Here is a 20,118-nt window from a genome sequence, read left to right on the forward strand (position 1 = left end):
AAGCACCATCTGTACAGAGGCAATCTCCTACTGCAGTTTATCACTTGCCTACTTTATGCACACTAGCACCACAGATACCTAATATTAAGCAGATACATCTCTAGTAAGTGCAGAACTTTTAGACAACACAGAGGAAAGAGAACAATGAATTCTAATGCAAGCAACAGGTAACCAAGCTTATAAGTCATGTAAATAATATTATTGACATAAAGTTTTTAAAGATCCTGTTATAGTGCTCTTCTACTTCTGAATAACATTGTACATGAGACGTTCCTGTATTATCTCAGTTTTTGTTGCAATGTATATGGAGTTAACTAGGCATGTATGTACATGTCTGTTCTCTAATTCTTCAACATTAGACTAAAATAACATGCAGTAATAACTAAGCAAGAAATTTATGAAGTTTTGAGGAAGAAAACAATATTCTATCAAGCTCTATAACCAATCTGGTAAAACTGAATTATATCATTACGGTATCTTCCTCCACAAGACCTTGTTAGGCTCACAAGGTAAGTCTTAGAATACAGTCTTAGAAGATAGACATTTGGGCTGAAATTAAAAGATAAGGTCCATCTTAAAGTTCCAGCACACACATACACAAAGTTCCCTTACACACTTTAATCACCATGGATTTTTACAGTATTTTTTTTCTGCAAGTAACTGTGTGGGATTGACTGCTACATGTTAATTTTGAAAGATCATACGGAAGCAAAATATGGGTAATGATTATATCATAATGACAGCGTAATGACAAAAATGACTACAACATTCAGCTTTCCATGAAATACGCACATTCCTACTACAAACACAGTCATAACGTTTTACACTAAAGAAGCAACAGTAAGACGTACAAATGCTTGGTAAAGAATTTTTTCTGGAACGGTAGGAAGTTGAGCAGTATGCAACTGCACTCCTTGATTTATGATCATTTTCTTTATCCTGAGATAGTTGATTTAATGCATATATTTTAAACAACAAAATGCAACAGGTAGGTTTAACCCACTGTATGTTTGACTTGCATGTCATCAACTTTAGGAAACAGAAAACGTGTGTTGGCAAATGAGAGACTTCAATTGGCGACTTGCTTATTACGCCTTCCTAGCATGCTGTACTAGTAAACTGGAATTGCATACCTGAGTGGAGTTAGATAGTTGGTTTTTCCACGGCTCCTCTGCGCTGCTGGTCAGGTTTGTGCGGTTATGAGGTAGAGAGAGTGCGTTTCGCTGCAGGTAAGGCACGTTTCCATTACTTCCACTTTCTGTTATGTGATTATTGCCTATCAAAATAGTGTCTGTACTACCCAGCGTTCTTGCTGTGCTGCAGGGAATGGGGCCTGCTGGAAAGGGTCCATTAGCCATAGGCTGCCCGGGGCAGGCCGGACGGATTCCACGCTGAGCGACATTAGGCACTCTGGTTAGAGCAACCTGCGGCTGCTGACCAGAGACAGAGTTTGTAGGCAGTGATGAATCAGCTGTTGGCCCGTTAGGAATTCCAGTAGATCGTACCTGTGCAACTCCTGTTTGTCTCATCTAACGGAAGATGAACAAAGCACAAGAACATTAGTTACAGAATTTAAGAAGTAAGGATCATACAAGGCTTGTGTATTTTATCGCATATGGCTTCAGCTTTATATTGATTTTGACATCTTCCCAGTTGCTTTTGAGAAGTAAGATGACTCATGCTCACAAATGCGCTGAATGAATTTTAAGGTAAAGCTATCGGCACACTTTTCTTCTAGGCTCTTCAGTTTGAGTGTTAGCATTTTACTGCTAAAGTTGGACACTAAGAGAGAAAGAAGTGAACAATGAGAGCAGGAGAGATATGCTGTAATATGGCTTACTACAAATAAGTATTTTTCAACTCAGACTGCTTTTAGATGCATCCACTCACTTTAGTTTGAAAGTGTGGCTTGAAAAGTTTTACATTCTCTGGTAGCCCTATAATAAAACACAACTAAAACCATTAAGTTTCACCCAGTAAGCCACAATTAAACTTTATACAAAAAAAAAAAAAAAGATGACAATGTAATGTAGTAAAGGGCATGAGAACTCTGTACAATAAAAATTCTTAAGAATCCAAGAAACACAACAGACACCATCATCAATAAAAGTTTTCTAGAACAGAAAAATATTTTTGTTCTCACCTGCTGGTGTTGCTGCATCAAGACAAACTGACTCTCCAGCTGTTCCAGCATAAGTTTCTGTGCTGGATTTAAATTATTTCTGTTTGCACGCAGCTGTTCCAAGTGCTGGAAAAAAACCCAAACCAACAGTACAGTTCAGAATCACTACAGTTGTGTGCAAGTTTTAATAACTTTCTTGCATACATTACTAAGCATTTTCAATGAAGGCAAGATTTGCAAAGCTGAAAACATGATCAAGATTTCTAATGCAGACTAAGACGTATTTCCTTATACTATTCTGTAACGAAACCTTATTAGCAGTCACTAGAACTACAGAGACTTTCAAAATGATTTGAGTATATAATATTATCACTTCATAAAATTAAGTGAACTGGTATCGTAAAAGAAAACTACTTTAAAGCATGATTATATGGAATTCTTATTATCATTATGTTTTTAACTATCTTTGTATCGTCCTGTTCTTTTATTAGTGTCATTCAGTACAAAGCCAATTCAACCTATAGTCACACATTAAAACTTCTCCAGAATATATGAAGAACTCAGAAAACTATATAACAATTACAGAAAGCGGTATCTTAAGATACAATACTGAACTCATTTACAACTGAAATTTAAGTATTTATTACTAAAAGCACTCATTTTTGTGTTCCTTTGAAACACACACATTTATTCTACCAATAAGAATACTTTAAAGAAGTACGACAAATGCTGAAGCTGTGGAACACAAAAGAGCTATCTGAGAAGGAAAGAGATATGTGTGTGGAACGGAGGTCAAAAGTTGCACTATGCAAAATGTGACATACAGATATTTCTCTTGTTTTTAAGTACTGAATTATTTTATATCATTTTAAGTCCCTTCAAAAAAAAAAGAATAAAAGGGGGAAAAAAGGAAAAAAATCAAAATGACCAAATCAGGTTTGCTTTAGCTGGTTTCAGGTCTGCATATATAATTTTTCTACATCCTAATTTCCTTTGCTTTGATTATGTTGTATTAGTAATACATACATGGAAGTAATGTATTAAATGAAATATGGTTCATTCTACTTTGATGAAACATATTTGCAAAATGTGTTTCTAAAAAATCCAGGGTTGTATGAAAAAGTGGTTAAAGACAAGTTTATGCTGAACTCCCTGGATTAACAGTCCCTCTGTGAGGCACTGCAATGAATAAGACCAATCCAATTATATAAGCGATTGTGAGATGAAAACAGGGTCTCCATGGGAGTATATGTACTGCGCATATAAACAGAAGCCAAAAACTGTGTTCTGCAGTTGTTATTTTGCTGTTTTAGAAGACATCTAAACAGGGCAGCAGGCATCAGAAAGACTGGCCTAGTCCCAGTGCCAGTAAAGGCAAGTCTGCGCTCCCCTCCAGTGCTATGGGTACAGAGGCTTTGCGGACAGCGGTGCTCTTACTGCCCATCAGCTCTGTGAAACCAACACCCATCCCTCCTCCACTGGCATGTTGCAGCCCCGGAGGCTCCTCTGCAGCCACACAGCCCTTTCCCCACCTGCTTTTGTTAGCTGGGCCATTTGGGACATGCTACGTGCTGTACCCAGCCTCTGAGGTGCCACTTTCAAAAGGCTGATTTAGAACACATAATAAACTTTTTATTCACTTTCACCTTGCATCATATCCTCCTGGCTTTCCTATTTGTGTGTGCTGGAACCTTGTCAAACTATTGCTAGCAAATCCATTATCCCATACTTAGGGAAGCCTACTTATGCCGCTTAATGATGATGAAGTTGGATCTGGAAAAGGCAGAACTAACAATGCCTGAAAAGTTGAAAAAGTAGTAGAACATCAAATAAGCAGACAGAAATAATGAGAATGTATGAAGAGAGAGAAACGCAGAAGATAAGGGAAGACTAAAGCAGTGAGGGGTGAAAGATGGAGGGAAGGGAAGGAAAAATTATGCAGCATTGTACAGCTGGCATTGTTCAGATAAAGAAACAGCTGAAGATCTATATTGGGTGTTAAGGGGAATACTGCTCAGTCAATCAGAATGCCTTCTGTCTCTGCACTGTATTCCTTTTTATTTTTCCCTGTATCCAAAGCAGTATCTGTGATACATGGGTGAGAGTTTCCAGCTATGCCTGATTTTCAAAATCAGAAATTCCTGCTGAAGCTCACTGCAAGCCCTAATGAACTGAAGAAACAACAAAGCATCGTGACAAAAAAGACCTTAAGCAACATTTCCGAAACAAAAATTTCATAGAAATACGTTAAATTTGATTTGAATAATCACATTTTATAGAATGTGCAAGTTTGTTTATGCAGTTTGATACGTGAAGCTACCTGACAGGAAAAAGAGGATGCTACGATGCTTTTACACCTCCTTCAGTATCTCCCACACTACACCAAGAAGCAAAATTCACTTGGCTCACAAGTGTCACAATTTGCATATCTATCTTTAAAACATCCTAAGAAAAAAGCATTACTGTATGTTCCTACTTACATTATAGAATTCAAACAATGTAAACCTTCAGTTTCTACTGAAGATGATTTCATTATATAGCTAATCTGTCAGATTCCATAGGGAATCCATAAATACTAACACGATGTGTATTCGTTCTCATTGAATATCAGAAATGTGAAACTCAAAGTATTTATTTTCTCAAAAGAAAGAAAGAAAAACAAAAAAATCAAAGCTTCTGACCCTTTAACATATTTACCTGTAATTTCTGTGGTGTCAAGCACCAAGAATGAATTTGTTGTTGTACAGGAGGATGTGACACTGTATGGCCACTGCTCCAAACATCTGAAGTATTCTGAGAGAAAACATTATGTTAAAATGCTTGACTTTCAAAATGGTTAACATCATTTTTTTCATATCTAGATTTTATCTTATGAAAAAACTAGTCATTGTTTCAAGAATAGCAATATACACAGAGAATATACTAAAGAACACCAAACCTCACTCTACCATTCCCATACAGTACCACAGCAGTTAAAAGGAAAAAGTAAATGATTCCTAATACCATGAGAAACAATCAAATCAAATTATGCAATTAACTTAAAGGTACACTAGCGTTAAAACTGAATACTTTTATCTACTATAACACTATTACATGATGATGAAACACTTGAATTCTAAATATAAGCAAAGGCAATAGACAGGATGACATGGTTGTCTCCCTCTCTATCATCAGACTACGACTTTATTTTTTCACTTATACAACTATGATTGTAGTATAGTGCCAGCAATCTGCATTGCCCTTTCACACTTCCTATCTGAACTGTAACCTCCTTGTTAAACATATCACTGAAAAATGTTCTTTAAAATTTTTAAAAAAACATTCCCCACCTTGATGCCAAAGGATTGAAATTTACAGCACAAATTCTGTGCATGCTGCATCACTTTAGTGCATATTTCCATAGAATTTTGGTAGGGGGCTCTTTAGTTCATCAGAATATATACCTTTGTTGGACTAGATGTTCTTTTCCTCTTGGCAGGACTGGTCAGGTCATCTACTTGGCTAGAAGGAATCATGTGTAGTGGCAAGGATTGCTGTGAAATTGGTGTTTGAGTGAGGCCTAGTACAGGTTCAGTATTTGGATGATGAGGTTTACAAGCCTAAGAATCACAGAAGGAAGACAAAAATATGGTTCTATATATTCGTAGTTGTTTCCTTTAAACTACATATTTTAACAGCCCACATATTTTAAAAGGGCTGAGCAGATATTCTGAAGCCGATCTCAAAAACTGAAAAATCAGTTTCCATATGGTCATCAATGGAGGAATGTGTACCTTTCAAGGGATTATTAAACCACTGCAGCATTTCTATTTAAGATGAAATCTTTTAAAATCATGAAAATCCACAAAGGTTCTAAATTGGTACCCCCATCTTTCTCCCGTATTAGAGGGAGCTACTTCTCGATCTAGTATACCTTTGCAAATAAATCAAAGGCTTTTCATTAATAAAAGCCAGTCCTGCACTCCATAAAATAAGCTTGACCACTACAGATTGTAAAGAACCCTTAAAGCTGGGCACCTGCAGAACATAACCCAACTTCTCACCTGCTGTGCTGTGTTCATGGCACCCTGCCTGGAGGTAAGCTCTGCGGGGATTGGTAGGCTCCATGCCTCCTCAATACTAGGAAGTAATTTAGTTTTATTCTGTAGACTACCTTGTGGAAGGTTACACAACTGAGCCTAGGAAAAATTATGTAAAAAGCAAATTTAACACAAGCCTACTTTAGTAAGAGCAAGTCCATGAAATCTTCCTATATGCTGTAGCTAATTATGTCTTAAAAGAGAGGATAGATTTAAAATTTGGGGTTTTAGAAAGGTGCTAAGTATAAAGAGGGTAACCAGAATATAAACCTTTGTGAGAATCAGAACAAAGATGAGCTCTGGATTCAGAGGTCTCATAATTCTTTTTTTCTGAAATTGCAAACAAGAGTGAAAGATAGTGTGTGTGTGTTCTCTCTCTACGTTATGAGAACTTAAAAATGTAGACAATACAAAGAAAAAGTGAAGTGATGTAAAACAGTATGCATTAATTAAATGTGTGAAATAGAGTTTATAAGGAATTAAATTTCACTTAAAAATGAAGAAATAAAATATTACAGGCTATGATATGCTTACAATACATATGAAAACAGGTTATACACACCACAAACAACTGCAAGTTAGATTTGTGTGCTACTCCGCCCCTCCCCTCTGACATGTATTTGGAAGAGTATTTCCCGCTTCTTAAAACTTTAGCTTTACCTGTAAATACTTTATCCGTGCTGCAAGTGCAGAGGTATTACTACAATTTTTGCTCCTAGTTGCATTTAAGTAGCATTTAATGGCATCCTGAGGCTGGTTGCAGGACTCATAGAGTGTGCCTAGGTCCATCCAGGCTGCAGCATGGCCATGGTCCAATTGTACAGCACAGATATAGGCCTGTAAAGCATCCATAGGCTGATTTTGCTGTTGATACAGCACACTGAATAGAAAGATTAGTGAAGTTGAGAATTAATAACAAAGTCAAAATACAATGAAATATACATATCCACCCCACAGCCCTTAATAAACTTTGCTGTTATATAAAGCACAGCAATAAGCATAAACAACATTTTTACAAAATCTTAACATGCAAAGCTCATACACAAAGCATATTCATTATTTTTAAAAATTGAGAAAGCAAATATAAACATAATATTTAAACATCAAATCAGACATATCTGATGACAATGGTAGAAATAAAAAAGCTTTATGGTCCACTTGAGAGCAAAAAGGAGTTAAAAAGCTGGTTTTCTTCATTTATATATATGCATTAGCATTGAATTTCACTGTATTACCCTGTTTCATTCTTACCCTATAGAACACCATGTATCTGCACTTGCTTCTGATTTATCAATAGATTGCCTATAAGATATAAAGGCATCCTGAACTTTCCCAATACTTGAATAGCACCTGGGAGAAGAAAAAAAGAACTTTGGTAATATTTAAAGAAGTTAATCAGTGAGGATGGCTTACCAAGACTGGTCTGATAAATGTTAAATCATGCAAATACATACTCATCTAGATGAATCCAAACATTTGCTGTTTCTGAACGCTGGGCACAAGCAGACTCAAATTTCTTTGTCAACATATATTACAAACTGTTTATTTGAGAAGTACACCAGAGCTGTTTAAAACCTAGCTTACTGCATTCATAAGGAAAGCAGAAGTCACATTACAGTTTGAAGAGCTACATTTGTTTTGCTTACAGTATCTCAGTGGTCAATAGGAAAAATATTTATGTACAGACAGCATTTTAAAGAAACAATTACGCTACTTATTTCATGAAACTTATTGTAATAAAATATCATCTTCTACAAGGAGTGTTTCATGATCATTAAGAGATAATAACTAATTCAATCAAGATGGCCCTTGACTGCCTTGTACATTTCTTTTATGCATTTCTCATATTTCAGTAAGATTTCAAGTAATGAACAACATACCAGTTTTACTACATACAGAGACCAAGACATTCTCTAAAAAAACCCTTGCTTGTCTGGATTTTTTTTGTGTTTTTTTACTTGAATATTAGGCATATACTACAACTTCACAGGTATTCTGGCATTATAAGCAGAAATATCAGGTCTTGAAAGAGAACTACCATTATACCACAGGGAATATACCTACCTTTTTAAAATGAAAACCTTCAAATAAATAAAATATTAAAAATGCATATGCGTTTACTAGGTTTGTTTACAATAGCTCTGTTCCTTATGTTGTTTGTAGTAAGTTTCCTTCTTGGAAAAAGAACTCACAGCTTTCAAAGCAGATAAATAACAAGAGAAAATTTATTCTAGTAAAAAATAATATCGAAGCAAACCAGTACAGGTGAAGATCTATCAAACACGCTACACTTCTGTATATTCTTAAGGCTCACTAGAAAATACTCTAATACCTAGTGGTACTTTGTCTAAAAAGACCCATTAAATCTCAACACAATGTTTCAGACGATCATTTTAATCACAGTCTAACCCAAGTTCCAATAGGCATGTTGAAATCTGTCTGATTAACAGATACACAAAGACTCCAAGTAGGATAACACTAACATTAAGCACGCAACAAACCTTTAAAAAGGGTGGCGTGGTGTTGTGTTTTTGTTGTTGTTTTTTGTTTTTTTTTTTTTTTTTTGGGGGGGGGGGGGGTGGATTAGAGAGGGGTGGAGATGGAGATGTGGTGGTGGTATATTTTTTGCAAGGTATCTAGGAAACTAGCCTTAAATCAACGTGCTACCCAGTTTGGCGGAAGGCCAGAAGAGGAAGAAATAGCACAAGAGAATACACAGGGAGAGAGAAAAAGAGGAAGAGCAAATGCAGACAGACCAGCCCTGTAACCTTATTACTCCCCTTTTCTCCTGCCAGCATATGGATTGGAAGAATGAGGCACAGAAACATTTCAGTGTAGTCCTCCCTGTAGAGTGCAAGGGACACTTCCACTAGGTTTTCTCTTCCCCCTTTTCCTCCATTCCTCACCCTCATTTGTATGGTCCTAGGTTTCACCCCAACCACATTAAAGCCTAGGCACAGCAAGAGCACAGCAGCTGCCCACAATACTCCACAGAGCCCTGGCTGTGCCCTGCTTCTGTGTAAGAAATCAACTAGCTCTAGCCACGTGGAATGGGACTTCAGAGGAAAAAAGAAAAAGCAGGTTTTTATGCCAGCAGATGAGAAGATGAGCCAGACAATCCCTGGCTAGTTTTCCCTTTTCTCCCCACTCCTACTCCAACCCTCTGCCCTTCACACTCACTGTGCTCCTGTGCTCCTCCCTTAGCCTGCAGACTGCTGGTTTAAAAGCCCTGTCCTAAAGGACCAGCTGCAGGAATGTAACTAGGATGACAAAAACAGTTTGTTCTAGTTGTGTTTCACAAGAACCTCCAAGAAAGTGAGCTGGAAAATACTGAGGTTAGTATATTAATTTTCTTTCTGCATAATTTCTATTTAATGTATTTCTCAACAGAACCGACCCATTCACATGTGGACTTATACTGTCCTCAATGCTTTCAAGCTTATAGAAAGGAAGTTGGATTGTTATTCTCCCAAACCCAGATATTCCAAGAGTTACTGCTGGCATGTTTATAAAGCACCCGTTTTCTTTAAAAGGAGACCAAGAAGAGTCATCAAATTGATAGAATTTACATCTTGGAGCGAGTTAATTTTCAAGTGAAAAATGCTGTGCTTAAGTAGAGATGAACACAACACATAAGTAGAAATTAAAATTGGTCCACCTGAGCTATCCTGGCCTAACATTCAGTTGTAATCTATTTTGTTTGCAGTTGAATGTATACCTGAAAAAAGTATTTGTATTTTACTGCTGAAATTGATTGAGACTAGAAGTGAGGTTTTGACAAAAAATAATCAGGGAATAATCAGAAAAGTAAAAAGAAGCAGGGGAGGCTGACATTAGTGTAAATGTGTAAACTGAATAACAACTACAAGAAAAGCAGGACCACTTAGGTAATATAATTAATTTCAACTTCTAATCTATATTCATCCCAAGTATGTCTGCACCTTGTCTTTCTACACACTTTCCAGAAAATTAGACTTCAGTAGATACATACAACTTTTCCCTTCATTTTTCCTCCAAAGCTGCTAAGGACAACATAAAAGATAACTCCTAATGATCAGTATCCTCAAAGAAGCTACAAATACAGTTAGAGTGTCTATAAAGTCATCTCTCACCTTCCAAGGAAATACCAGGATTGACCAGAATTTGGATCCGCTTCTAGAGATTTCTGGAGATATTGTATAGCATAACTTTCCTTGGTTGCCTTGTCTCCAAGCTGATCCACGGTGTGATGCATCCAGCCTACAGAAAGAATCCATAAATGGCAGAAGTGAAATTCTCCAAGACTATTTAATGCTTTGGCACAGCAGGATATTGACAGCTTTAGTTCATCTTTAAAAATAGGAATATGAAACAATGCTATTGCTTACATACACTATTATGAATGAAACTTTTAAAATTTACTTTTTATGTTCTATACTAAAATTACACGATGAAAGGACCTAGAGTGAAAATTACTTTCAGGTGGTTTTAAAACATTTTTGTTTAAAGCATTTTCTACAAGGTTAGAAGCATAACTATTAACCACTCAATCTTCTTCTATAAAAAGTTAACTTGAAAATGTTAACTCTTTTCTTCTCTGAACAGAGGCACCTTTACTGTCATTGTGAAAAATGTTACAGGGAAAATGGTGGTATAACTATTATCTGTATATTATAATCAGTTTACCCTTTCCTTCTAAATGCTGATATTCATCCTATATATTTGTACCATTCCCCAACAGAACACTGGTAAGAAATGCCGTATCTCCACTTAAATTTTTCATACATTGTCATTTGATCTTCATCACTACAACATCCTTTCCTTTTACCTTGGCGAACAGAATCACCTCTCATCTACATACCAAATTCTACCAAAAAGATCATTTTATTTTCTCACCTGACCACACGATACCCTTCCATATCCTTCCCTTTTTTAGTTACACCAGATTAATTATTTATCTCCACTTTAATAGCCTTCCGCAATCCATGCCCCCAAAACATCTTTTACATGCTATTAAAGTACATCTCTGCTCTAGCAATGATGTAAGACTTGGTTACCATTTCAAATAAAGCTTCTTTATCATCTACTTAAGCTTCTTCCTATCTGCCTCTATCACAGAATCATCTAGGTTGGAAGAGACCTCCAAGATCACCTAGTCCAACCTCTGACCTAACACTAACAAGTCCTCCACTAAAACATATCACGAAGGGCTACATCTAAACGTCTTTTAAAGACCTCCAGGGATGGCGACTCAACCACCTCCCTGGGCAGCCCATTCCAATGCCTAACAACCCTTTCGGTAAAGTTCTTCCTAATATCCAACCTAAACCTCCCCTGGCGCAACTTTAGCCCATTCCCCTCGTCCTGTCACCAGGCACGTGGGAGAAGAATCCCCTTTAAGCAGTCACAAAGTTATCCTACTGCTGTTAGTATCATGAGTACAAGGAAGTCCTTTGTAACAGGCCGCTGACTTGCTGAAGTCTCTGCCTACCACACTGGTCAATAATGTCTTGCTGTTTGCTTAATCCCCCCCCATTTGTCTTGATAACCCATTGCTTTTTGCCAAACATCTGTAAACTCTAAGATATGACAACGGACCGTCCCTTTGTTTTTATAGTACCCTGCTCAAAAATGACCCCTTGTGAAATGCTGTATCAGTTTATGCAAACCTTGGATATTTTTTTTCAATTCCATGCGCTTATAGTTTATCAACAGTCACAGTGACACTTCTGCAAACAGAAGGCAAACTTCCAGGCTTTAAAAAACAGGCAATCTAGGCGAAAATTCTATCTACTGAACAACATTTGCTCGAGGTGTTTTAAGAAGTTTCCAAGTCTCCGCATGGAAACTGTGGTTAGAAGGTTAAGTTTGAATATTTCATGGACTGCGGGAAATACCAGGTTAGAAGTCAAGCGGTTACAGTGCTGACAAAAGAGTACTTTATCTTGTCTGAAGATGGATCAAGTCAAAACACTGCCCATCAGGGAAAAAAAAAAAAAAAAAAAGCAGCATTTTTGCAGAGATACATAACATACACAACATTCTTTCATGGACTTCATAAACAAAACACAATTTTTATGCAAATCCCAGGTCAGTGAAGTTCTTAAGCATATAGCAAATATTCATGCTCTACGAAAAAGGTTTATGTGAGGGTGGTTATCTGAATGCACCTGCGCAATTGTATAGTAAAGATAAAATGTATCGGGTGAAGTGGTAGGCCAAGCCCCAGTGAGATAAAGGTAATAAATAGTTCAGAAAGTCTAAACATGGTTAAAACAGACATTAAACATTTTCCCAAATCTTCCAAAGTGTTGTCTGGTGATGTCTATTTTATACTTAACCTGAACTTGGCCGGACTGAGAGATAACATGCTGTATCTTCAGATCTTTACTGAGGTTCACTGATAAGAAACAAGAATCTACTTCTAGGAGACAGAAATGAGAACTACCAAAGCCTATCTAGTTTCACTGCTGAACCAAGTGTTGCTTCCTGATTTTATCTGTCTACCTGAGGGGAGGTGAAAAAAGCAGAAGGCAGGAGAGGGAGAACAAAGTTTTCTACTAGAACAGCATAGGTAAAGGAAACTGGATCTCTCTTTTCCTCATGCATAAAATGGAAGAACGTATAGAAAGATGGCAATCTAAAAACCTTGATAAACTGTCTAGTTTCTCCTTTGCAAGACCTAACTCAAATTGTCAACTAGAATACTGAATGCTCTTCTACTTCTGGGATCTTTTCAGCATTATAATCAAAAATGCTGATTTTGTCCAGGTTTCAGGCTCATTTTCAGGACTTTACAATGTAATTTGTAACAAATAACCATGTTTCCTCTGCAAGAACATGTTCCAGCCTGGCTCATGCTTCAGTTGGTTTTATGCCTATCAATCACTCTCATGCTGAACTTACGGCAATTGCTTTTTCCCTGAAAAACATAATCTCAGACTCTGAAGAGATGAGCCTCTTCCCTATTTTAGTATCTCACAATGGCTCATCCAATTATACAGACACCTCCTAGGAGTGCCCCCAGATAAAAGTCCTTGGGAGAATGCTTTGGGAAAAAGCAGATGCTTACATTGTTCCTACACTCCTCCTCATGCAACTGTTAATTACAATTGGAGAAAGAATACTGGGACAGATTTGATCTTCAGTCTCATCTGGTACGGCTGTCCTTATTTAATGTAATTTTAGGCAAAGTGGTGAAACGAATTATTGTCTGGAAAGCAAATGAATTGTGGTAAAAAAGAAGAAACAAACTGTTCTTATCCAACTGCACAGATCTTCCTGTTACATCTATCGGAACTAATTAGCACACATCAGCTCAAACACATACATATTTCTCTGAGAATCACAAGCTTCTCTTCCACAATGACCTGTTTTGGAGAACAGCAATGGGAGCAAAGTTTTTAATAATTCTCCCAAACAACATCTGAACTTCCCTAGATTTCACTCCTTGCTCAATAAACATTAACTAGCTAAGGAAAATAAACAAAAGGTATTTTCATGCCAAAATAATTTTTCTGTTAGAGTTAAAAAAAGTTCGATCTAGAAATACAAATACATTCTGATTGTTTTTTGCCAGTAGCATTCTGGCAGATGGCAGGTATTTTCTATTATTTTTTCTAAGCAGCACTGTACCACCCAGACCATGCTTTGTTAGGAGGTGTTTTATTATCAGTTGCTAGAACCTAGATCTGTGATAAACACCACACTCTGATAAACAGGACTATTAGCAGCGAAGAGGAAAAGACACAGTATTGTTCCTTGAATGTTCTGGTTAAAACCACTCTGTCCCTTCCTCCACATAGAAGCTACCCCCACTATCACAACCAGGTGCCCTATGCTGATTGAACAGGGGAAGTGAATCCAGTTTTTAGACAGCACTGCTCTGATTGACAGCACAGAGACCTGCGGTATGATTTCGTGAATACAACCATGCCTTTGCTTCTAGTCTAGCAACGTATCAGACAGAGTTGAAAAAGCATTGGTCAGCTATTTTGGGCAGTCTATCTCCTGTTGATTTTATGTGTAGCTGTTCTGGATGAAACTGCTGACAATTTATACTAGGTGGGATAGTACCAAGTTAAAGAAAAAAAAAAATTCAAAAATTAAAAAATTAAAGGGGATACTGGAACGTAAGGAACGCTGTCATGTGACAAGAAGATCAGCATCGAGACTCCAGCAGTTTCATTTGTTATTTCACATAGAAAAATCAAAAGCTAAACAAATTAGCCCACTCCAAATACATACACAACCAGAATTACAAAAAAAAAAAAAAAAAGTATTGTGGCCATATCTTAGTACCAGGTACTAATTTGAATTAAAAAACCACTGTGTGAAGGGAAAAAAAATTAAAAAAAAAAGAGATGGGCATAAGCAGGCTAAATTAATATTTGGAATAATAAATTAGATGAGGAACATGGAGAAAGTGAATGAAGAATTTGCACTGGATTGAATAATTTTAACAAAATATTCTGGAAAGAATATTCTATTTTAGAAGGCATATAGGGCAAATGTAATTTATTCTACCCACCCATTACAAGTTTTTGTCTACAAATGATTTATCAGCTTTCTATAAATATGGGAGATGACAAATTTTAAAAGGTAGTGTTTTTTCACTGTTTTGGTAGCTTCTGTTATGGAATCTGATGATAAAATTTTAGTTAGAAGAGCCATGTTTTTTATTAAACACTAATAATTATGAAGAAAGAAAAGGTAAAATTTTCATTCGCAGTGTTCTTCTATTCTGCAGCAGAAAAGAGTATTTTGGTTTACTGCCCTTAACCTGGCTGTTCAAGGGATGTTCCCCGAGGCAGAATTCAGAATTCAAAGAATACAGAATTCTAACTACTGTACTCTTGGCTCTGAAAGATCACCCCCTCATTGCCCAAAACCTGTAGCACAGATACTGCAGCAAGTCTAAGAGCTTTTTAATTTTGTAAGTCTAATTAAAATATTTCCCTTCTCTCTTATTTTCTTAATTATCTACTGTTATGCTTTCTATTTTGGGTGAAAAACTCATGTATGATACTCAGTGTTTAAGACTCACTTTGGAAATGGAGCCTTAAAACACCATTGCTGAATGCAAAGATAGAAAAAAGAAACACAGGAAAATAAAAGTTGATTTTACATACCTAACTGCTGTAAGACAGTTGCTTTTACTTGTGCAGGAAGGTTTTCGATCTGCAAAAGTTGTTCATAAGCTTCCTTTGCAGAGTGATACTTTCTCTGCAAAAGGAAAAAAGTAAATTGATTAATCATAAAGCTTACAATAGATCACCAATAGCAACGATTTCACAGCACTGACAGCACACAAACACATTGACAAAAAAAATCTAGAACTTTTTTCTTGCATACAGTGCATATGAAAGCTTTCCTGAGTGACGTATATATATGTTAAGAGAATAACTTCCGTATAGTATTTAATATAAATTAAATATTTAAAATATTCAAGGGAAATTTGTAAATTATTAAATTTGGTCAGCTCCTCACACATGCATTATGCTTCTTATACTAAAACGAACATACTGCTTTTTAAGGGGAATGCTTGATTGTGAGTCTACATCTGAAAAAACAACCTACACAAATTACTCCCAGGAAATTCATAACAGAAATGAAGATCATCAGTAACTGGTGGCTGGTATAATTTTGCATCTCCCTTCTCTGTGCTATATTTGAACTGCCTTTCCAATCTATTTGTTGTACGGTAAGAGTCCCACCATATGTAGAATTAAAACATATCCACAGATTATGCCTAGAGAATGACAGCATGCACTCTTATTATTTGCCATATAGTTTGGACGTGCTTAAAGCATGGAAACATTCAATTCTCAACTCCCTATATGAATAGGTCTTGAAACAGAAAACACATTTCCTGGGTTAGAATCATGGTCTTTATTAACTTCTGGAACAGTATAAGCTGCTTTGTGCACATTAAAGGTTAAGAATTCTTGATTTTTTTATTTTTTATCTTTTGGTAAGTGTCCTCATCTGCTTATCTTCATGTTACCTTAACAATAATTTATTTAAAGTGAACTTATTCTAAATGCTTAATTCTTCTGTTCCTCCTCTCCCATAGAAGTCTAGAAGGTACAAATGTCGAAATCTGTTAGAACTGGTAATTTACTCATTTTTTAAGTTTCCAAAAATTCTACACTATATATATATTATTTTTTTAAATAAAAATATACTTTCAGATAATTCAACATCAGATCTCACTCTGGCAAACAAATGAAGAGCATATTAAAATAAACAGGGCCAACTAAATGAAAATCATTGTGACTTAGTTACTTTTTTTTATATGCAAAGAGAACACAGTACTGACTATTGGTGTTTTAAAAGGGACAACTGATAAGAAAATAGACAACCTTGTTGATTTTAAAACCTTAATCTAGTCAGGAAAAAAAATTAAAGCAGCAATTACATACTTTCAAATGGAACAAGGGGAAGTTGGTAGAAAAGGTTTTTAATTGGTGTTCATGAAATGCAGACAACTGGTAAGAAAACAAATAATATAAATAAATAAAATATCCATGGCTAGCAAAATAAAAACAATCAGGAAAAAATTTTAAATTTAGCATTGGGAACAAAATTTGTAGTTAATGACTATGAAGGATAGGCAAATGAACAGAAGTTCACCGTATAGCATGACAGCAGGGGCAGCAATCTGGATGTAAAACAGAGTATCTAGTAAAACTAGGATCTGCACTTGGAAAAAAGATTTTTGCATACTTGGAAGGATGTAGAAAGTTCTAATAGAATAGGGCATGTTTTCCAGGTCTAGAATATTTTTTACTTTTGTTATTTGTTGTATTATTTACCATTTAGAAATCTGTTTATATATATATACCTTCAAACATTACTGAAAACTGTCATAATTTGCTTTTATTCAAATATTTTAATTCCAAAGATCAGAGTATGCATCCTTGATATTTGGCTGCATCACAGATGGTCTTTGAAATAGGGGTTGGGAGATCAGCATCATCACCACCATTTTTCTTTAGGAACTGTAGGAGCTAGTACCCTGAATAGCTGGAGGAACTCACTGCCAGAGATCAAGTTGTAGAAACTAGCATTAAACACCAAGAAAAACCATGGCTAGTTCTTATCAGCACCACGCTATTCTCTTGTTCACAATGAATCAACTTTCTGATCGAGCATTAGAGAGGAGCTAATTTTCAAATATATCACAGGGTTCACAGAATTGTAGCACTATGTCCTTTAGAAGAAACCAAACATCCAGCCTCACTCCAAAAACACGTCTTTGCTGTGCCAAAGGTAATATTCAGAATCAAGTCAAGACCCCTCATGGTACAAAGTTTCTCAAATTCCAGAAAAGAAGACACCCCTCAAGGAGAACTTTGAGGCAAACCAAGTCTAACAGCAGTATGCACTGAAACTTTTTGGCTCTGACTTGCATTACAAGTCCCCGTTGCACACAAATGCCAGACAGAAAGCTTAGCTTAAGTATTTGTAACATTGGTCACACTACTATAAGGCACCTGGCATGGCGACCTGAGATTTTCTACTTTCTGTTTTATTCTGCCAGATCAAAAGAACTAGCGTGTGGGGGATGCTTTGTTATATAAACTTGTCAGATGTGCTCCAATGCTCAAAATGAAATCTGGCTGGTGGCCAAATAAAAAGTCTTTCTAATGCGTTACAGAGCCACAACAGTCCAGGAAGTTTCTTAATGGTTGTTTGGGATGGGGGATTTGGGTCATTTAGGTTTCCAAATTCATATATTCTACTGCACCGAAAGAGTTCAGAAGAAAATACCTCGTTCAAATCTACAACTTTCATTTATAAATAAATACCTACTTAAAGGCATTTTTCACCGTGCCATCAAAAGACAGCACTTACTTTATCAAGCTACTTTTCAATAGACTGAAAATGTAGAATTTGTGTCATCCATTTTATTTACAACAGTTTTTGTTTTCATGTCACACCTCTTCCTCAGTCATATTATACCTATAAACATGATAAGAGAGTATACAACCTACAATCATATGACTAGTCAGTCAAATTACAAATATACAATAGCTGTTTCAGTAGCTGCTTGGTTTTAATTTATTTATATCCTGGAAGCTCAGTGAGTGTTTGGTAATTTCCCAAAAGATCCATCTAAAAAACTCTGCGGTGGGATTCGACACAGAATTAATAACACAGCTTTATGTGCTATTGTCCTCGGATCTCACATGCTTCTGTCACGTATGTCTAGTTAAATTTGAAAATTTCATGTCAAATATATTTAAAAGGCACCTGGGTATCTGCTTTGACTTTACCATGTGTGAATGCAAGAACAATATAAATATATGAAATGAGAAACTATGTATTTTTTTACATTTATATGCAATATATCTATTTAAAAAATAAAATAAAAAACATATATTACCATGTTAGCCGAAGTTACGTTTTGTTTTTTTTTGTACCCCACTTAGGAGACTAGTGAATGTATGTTTAATAAAATAGCTATTTCACTTTAGCATGAGTCCTCATGCATGGTATTTTCAACTTAACAGAAGTAAATAAAGCTTATTCTGTTACTGAAGACTTGAGCCTAACTTCACAAAAGCATCTATAATCAGCTGAAGTCCACAGACTGATCATATCATGTAGTTAGAAACTTCATAACTCATTATAAAAAAGAGCTTAAAGCTTACCTGAATTTCATATAAGTGGGCGATGTGAAACTGAACTGTAAGAGGGAGAAATCAAAATTATTAGTCATAATGAATGACATTAACAATTACATTTTTTTTCAATTGAGAGAGAAACATGTTTTAAATTTACCAATGCAAAACCAAGGCTAACTACATTTTGAAAATACAACAGTATGTAAACATTGATATTTCACATTTAATAAAACAGAACTGACAGAAAACAAATGTGTATTCTAGCAAAGCACCAAGACTGCAAACATAGTGTAGAAAGGCAGTCCATGGATTTTATTTGTATTCTGAAATGCAGAGTCCATTAACCTTTCAGTAAAGTTAGCAATAAAATCTCTTTAAGCAGAGATGCACAATGACATAATATAGGTAATGTTTGCTGTACATAACCAAGTTAGAAATAAATAAGAAAATATCTGGGCTTGAGCTAAGCTCAACTTATTTCAATTGCACAGAATTTTCTCTCAGAGCTACAGAACAGTGTAACACAGAGGTTACAGGTAATTTGGGGCTCCAGGTTTTCTCTCTGGGCAACAAGGGGGGGGGAAAAAGATCCCTCTATACACTGTGTTGTCCTTCACCATAAAAGAAGGTACCGTACTGCATTTCAGAAACCAGATCATAATGAAATGCATCATATAAAATTGTAATCAATTTTTAATAAACTTTTTGTGTTCTTTGCTAAAGGGCACATAACACCCCCATTTACGTTCACCGTATCATCAAACTTCATTCTGCACTGATGAAAGAGAAACCTCTGCTTTTGTTTTAGGGAGTTCATTACCTAAAAAATAATCTTCTTTCTTCCCCCCCCCCCCCCCCCCAGCAAAACTCTTTCAGTGCGAATCTACAAAAGAAAGCCGTACCATGCAGGGGAAAAAAATTAAAGGTGTCGCATTAGCGACAGCCTAAATAAAAAGATACGTTGGGTACTTAAACACTTCTGCTAGGAAGACAGTCACTGTACTGCTGTTACTCACACAGCCCACTTTAGAAATAGAAGGGACGGGATTAGGGCAATCTCAAGCATTTATGTGACAGTACCTGATGCCTTTCCACTAAGTGGTACTGAAGAACCTAACTAAAGTACCTCTCGTTCCTCTTCTCTCTCTTCCTCTGTGCTTGCCAGGCACTGTGCCCAACACCACGGGACAAAGCAGCCCTCATGTGGGGCCGTACCTCTACATAAACCTGGGGGCACAGGAGGAATGTGGGGGAAGGCTGAGGAAAGCCTTACAAATATTCAGAGATACAGTGAAAACTGATTAAG

The 20,118-nt window shown here is 36.2% G+C and overlaps 1 protein-coding gene across 15 annotated transcripts in view; it reads right to left on the minus strand.

Annotated features, from left to right (window-relative positions):
* The window catches only part of KDM6A (lysine demethylase 6A), a 155,555-nt gene that overhangs the window by 41,586 nt on the left and 93,851 nt on the right, over window positions 1-20,118 (minus strand). For 3 of the 15 annotated variants that reach the window (XM_083837721.1, XM_083837714.1, XM_083837722.1), the window contains exons 8-18: window positions 18,840-18,874; window positions 16,605-16,670; window positions 15,312-15,405; window positions 10,314-10,440; window positions 7,453-7,551; window positions 6,862-7,081; window positions 6,166-6,300; window positions 5,566-5,721; window positions 4,820-4,915; window positions 2,144-2,248; window positions 1,134-1,529 (exon numbers count right to left, since the gene is read on the minus strand). In XM_083837721.1, the coding sequence (XP_083693847.1) occupies window positions 1,134-1,529; window positions 2,144-2,248; window positions 4,820-4,915; window positions 5,566-5,721; window positions 6,166-6,300; window positions 6,862-7,081; window positions 7,453-7,551; window positions 10,314-10,440; window positions 15,312-15,405; window positions 16,605-16,670; window positions 18,840-18,874 (1,529 nt within the window). The remainder of the gene's footprint in view (window positions 1-1,133; window positions 1,530-2,143; window positions 2,249-4,819; window positions 4,916-5,565; window positions 5,722-6,165; window positions 6,301-6,861; window positions 7,082-7,452; window positions 7,552-10,313; window positions 10,441-15,311; window positions 15,406-16,604; window positions 16,671-18,839; window positions 18,875-20,118) is intronic. The other 12 variants (XM_083837723.1, XM_083837724.1, XM_083837717.1 and 9 more) reach the window with 7 other exon arrangements.

The sequence above is a fragment of the Anser anser genome (assembly GCF_964211835.1).
Source record: "Anser anser genome assembly, chromosome: 1".
NCBI classification, from domain to species: Eukaryota; Metazoa; Chordata; class Aves; order Anseriformes; family Anatidae; genus Anser; species Anser anser.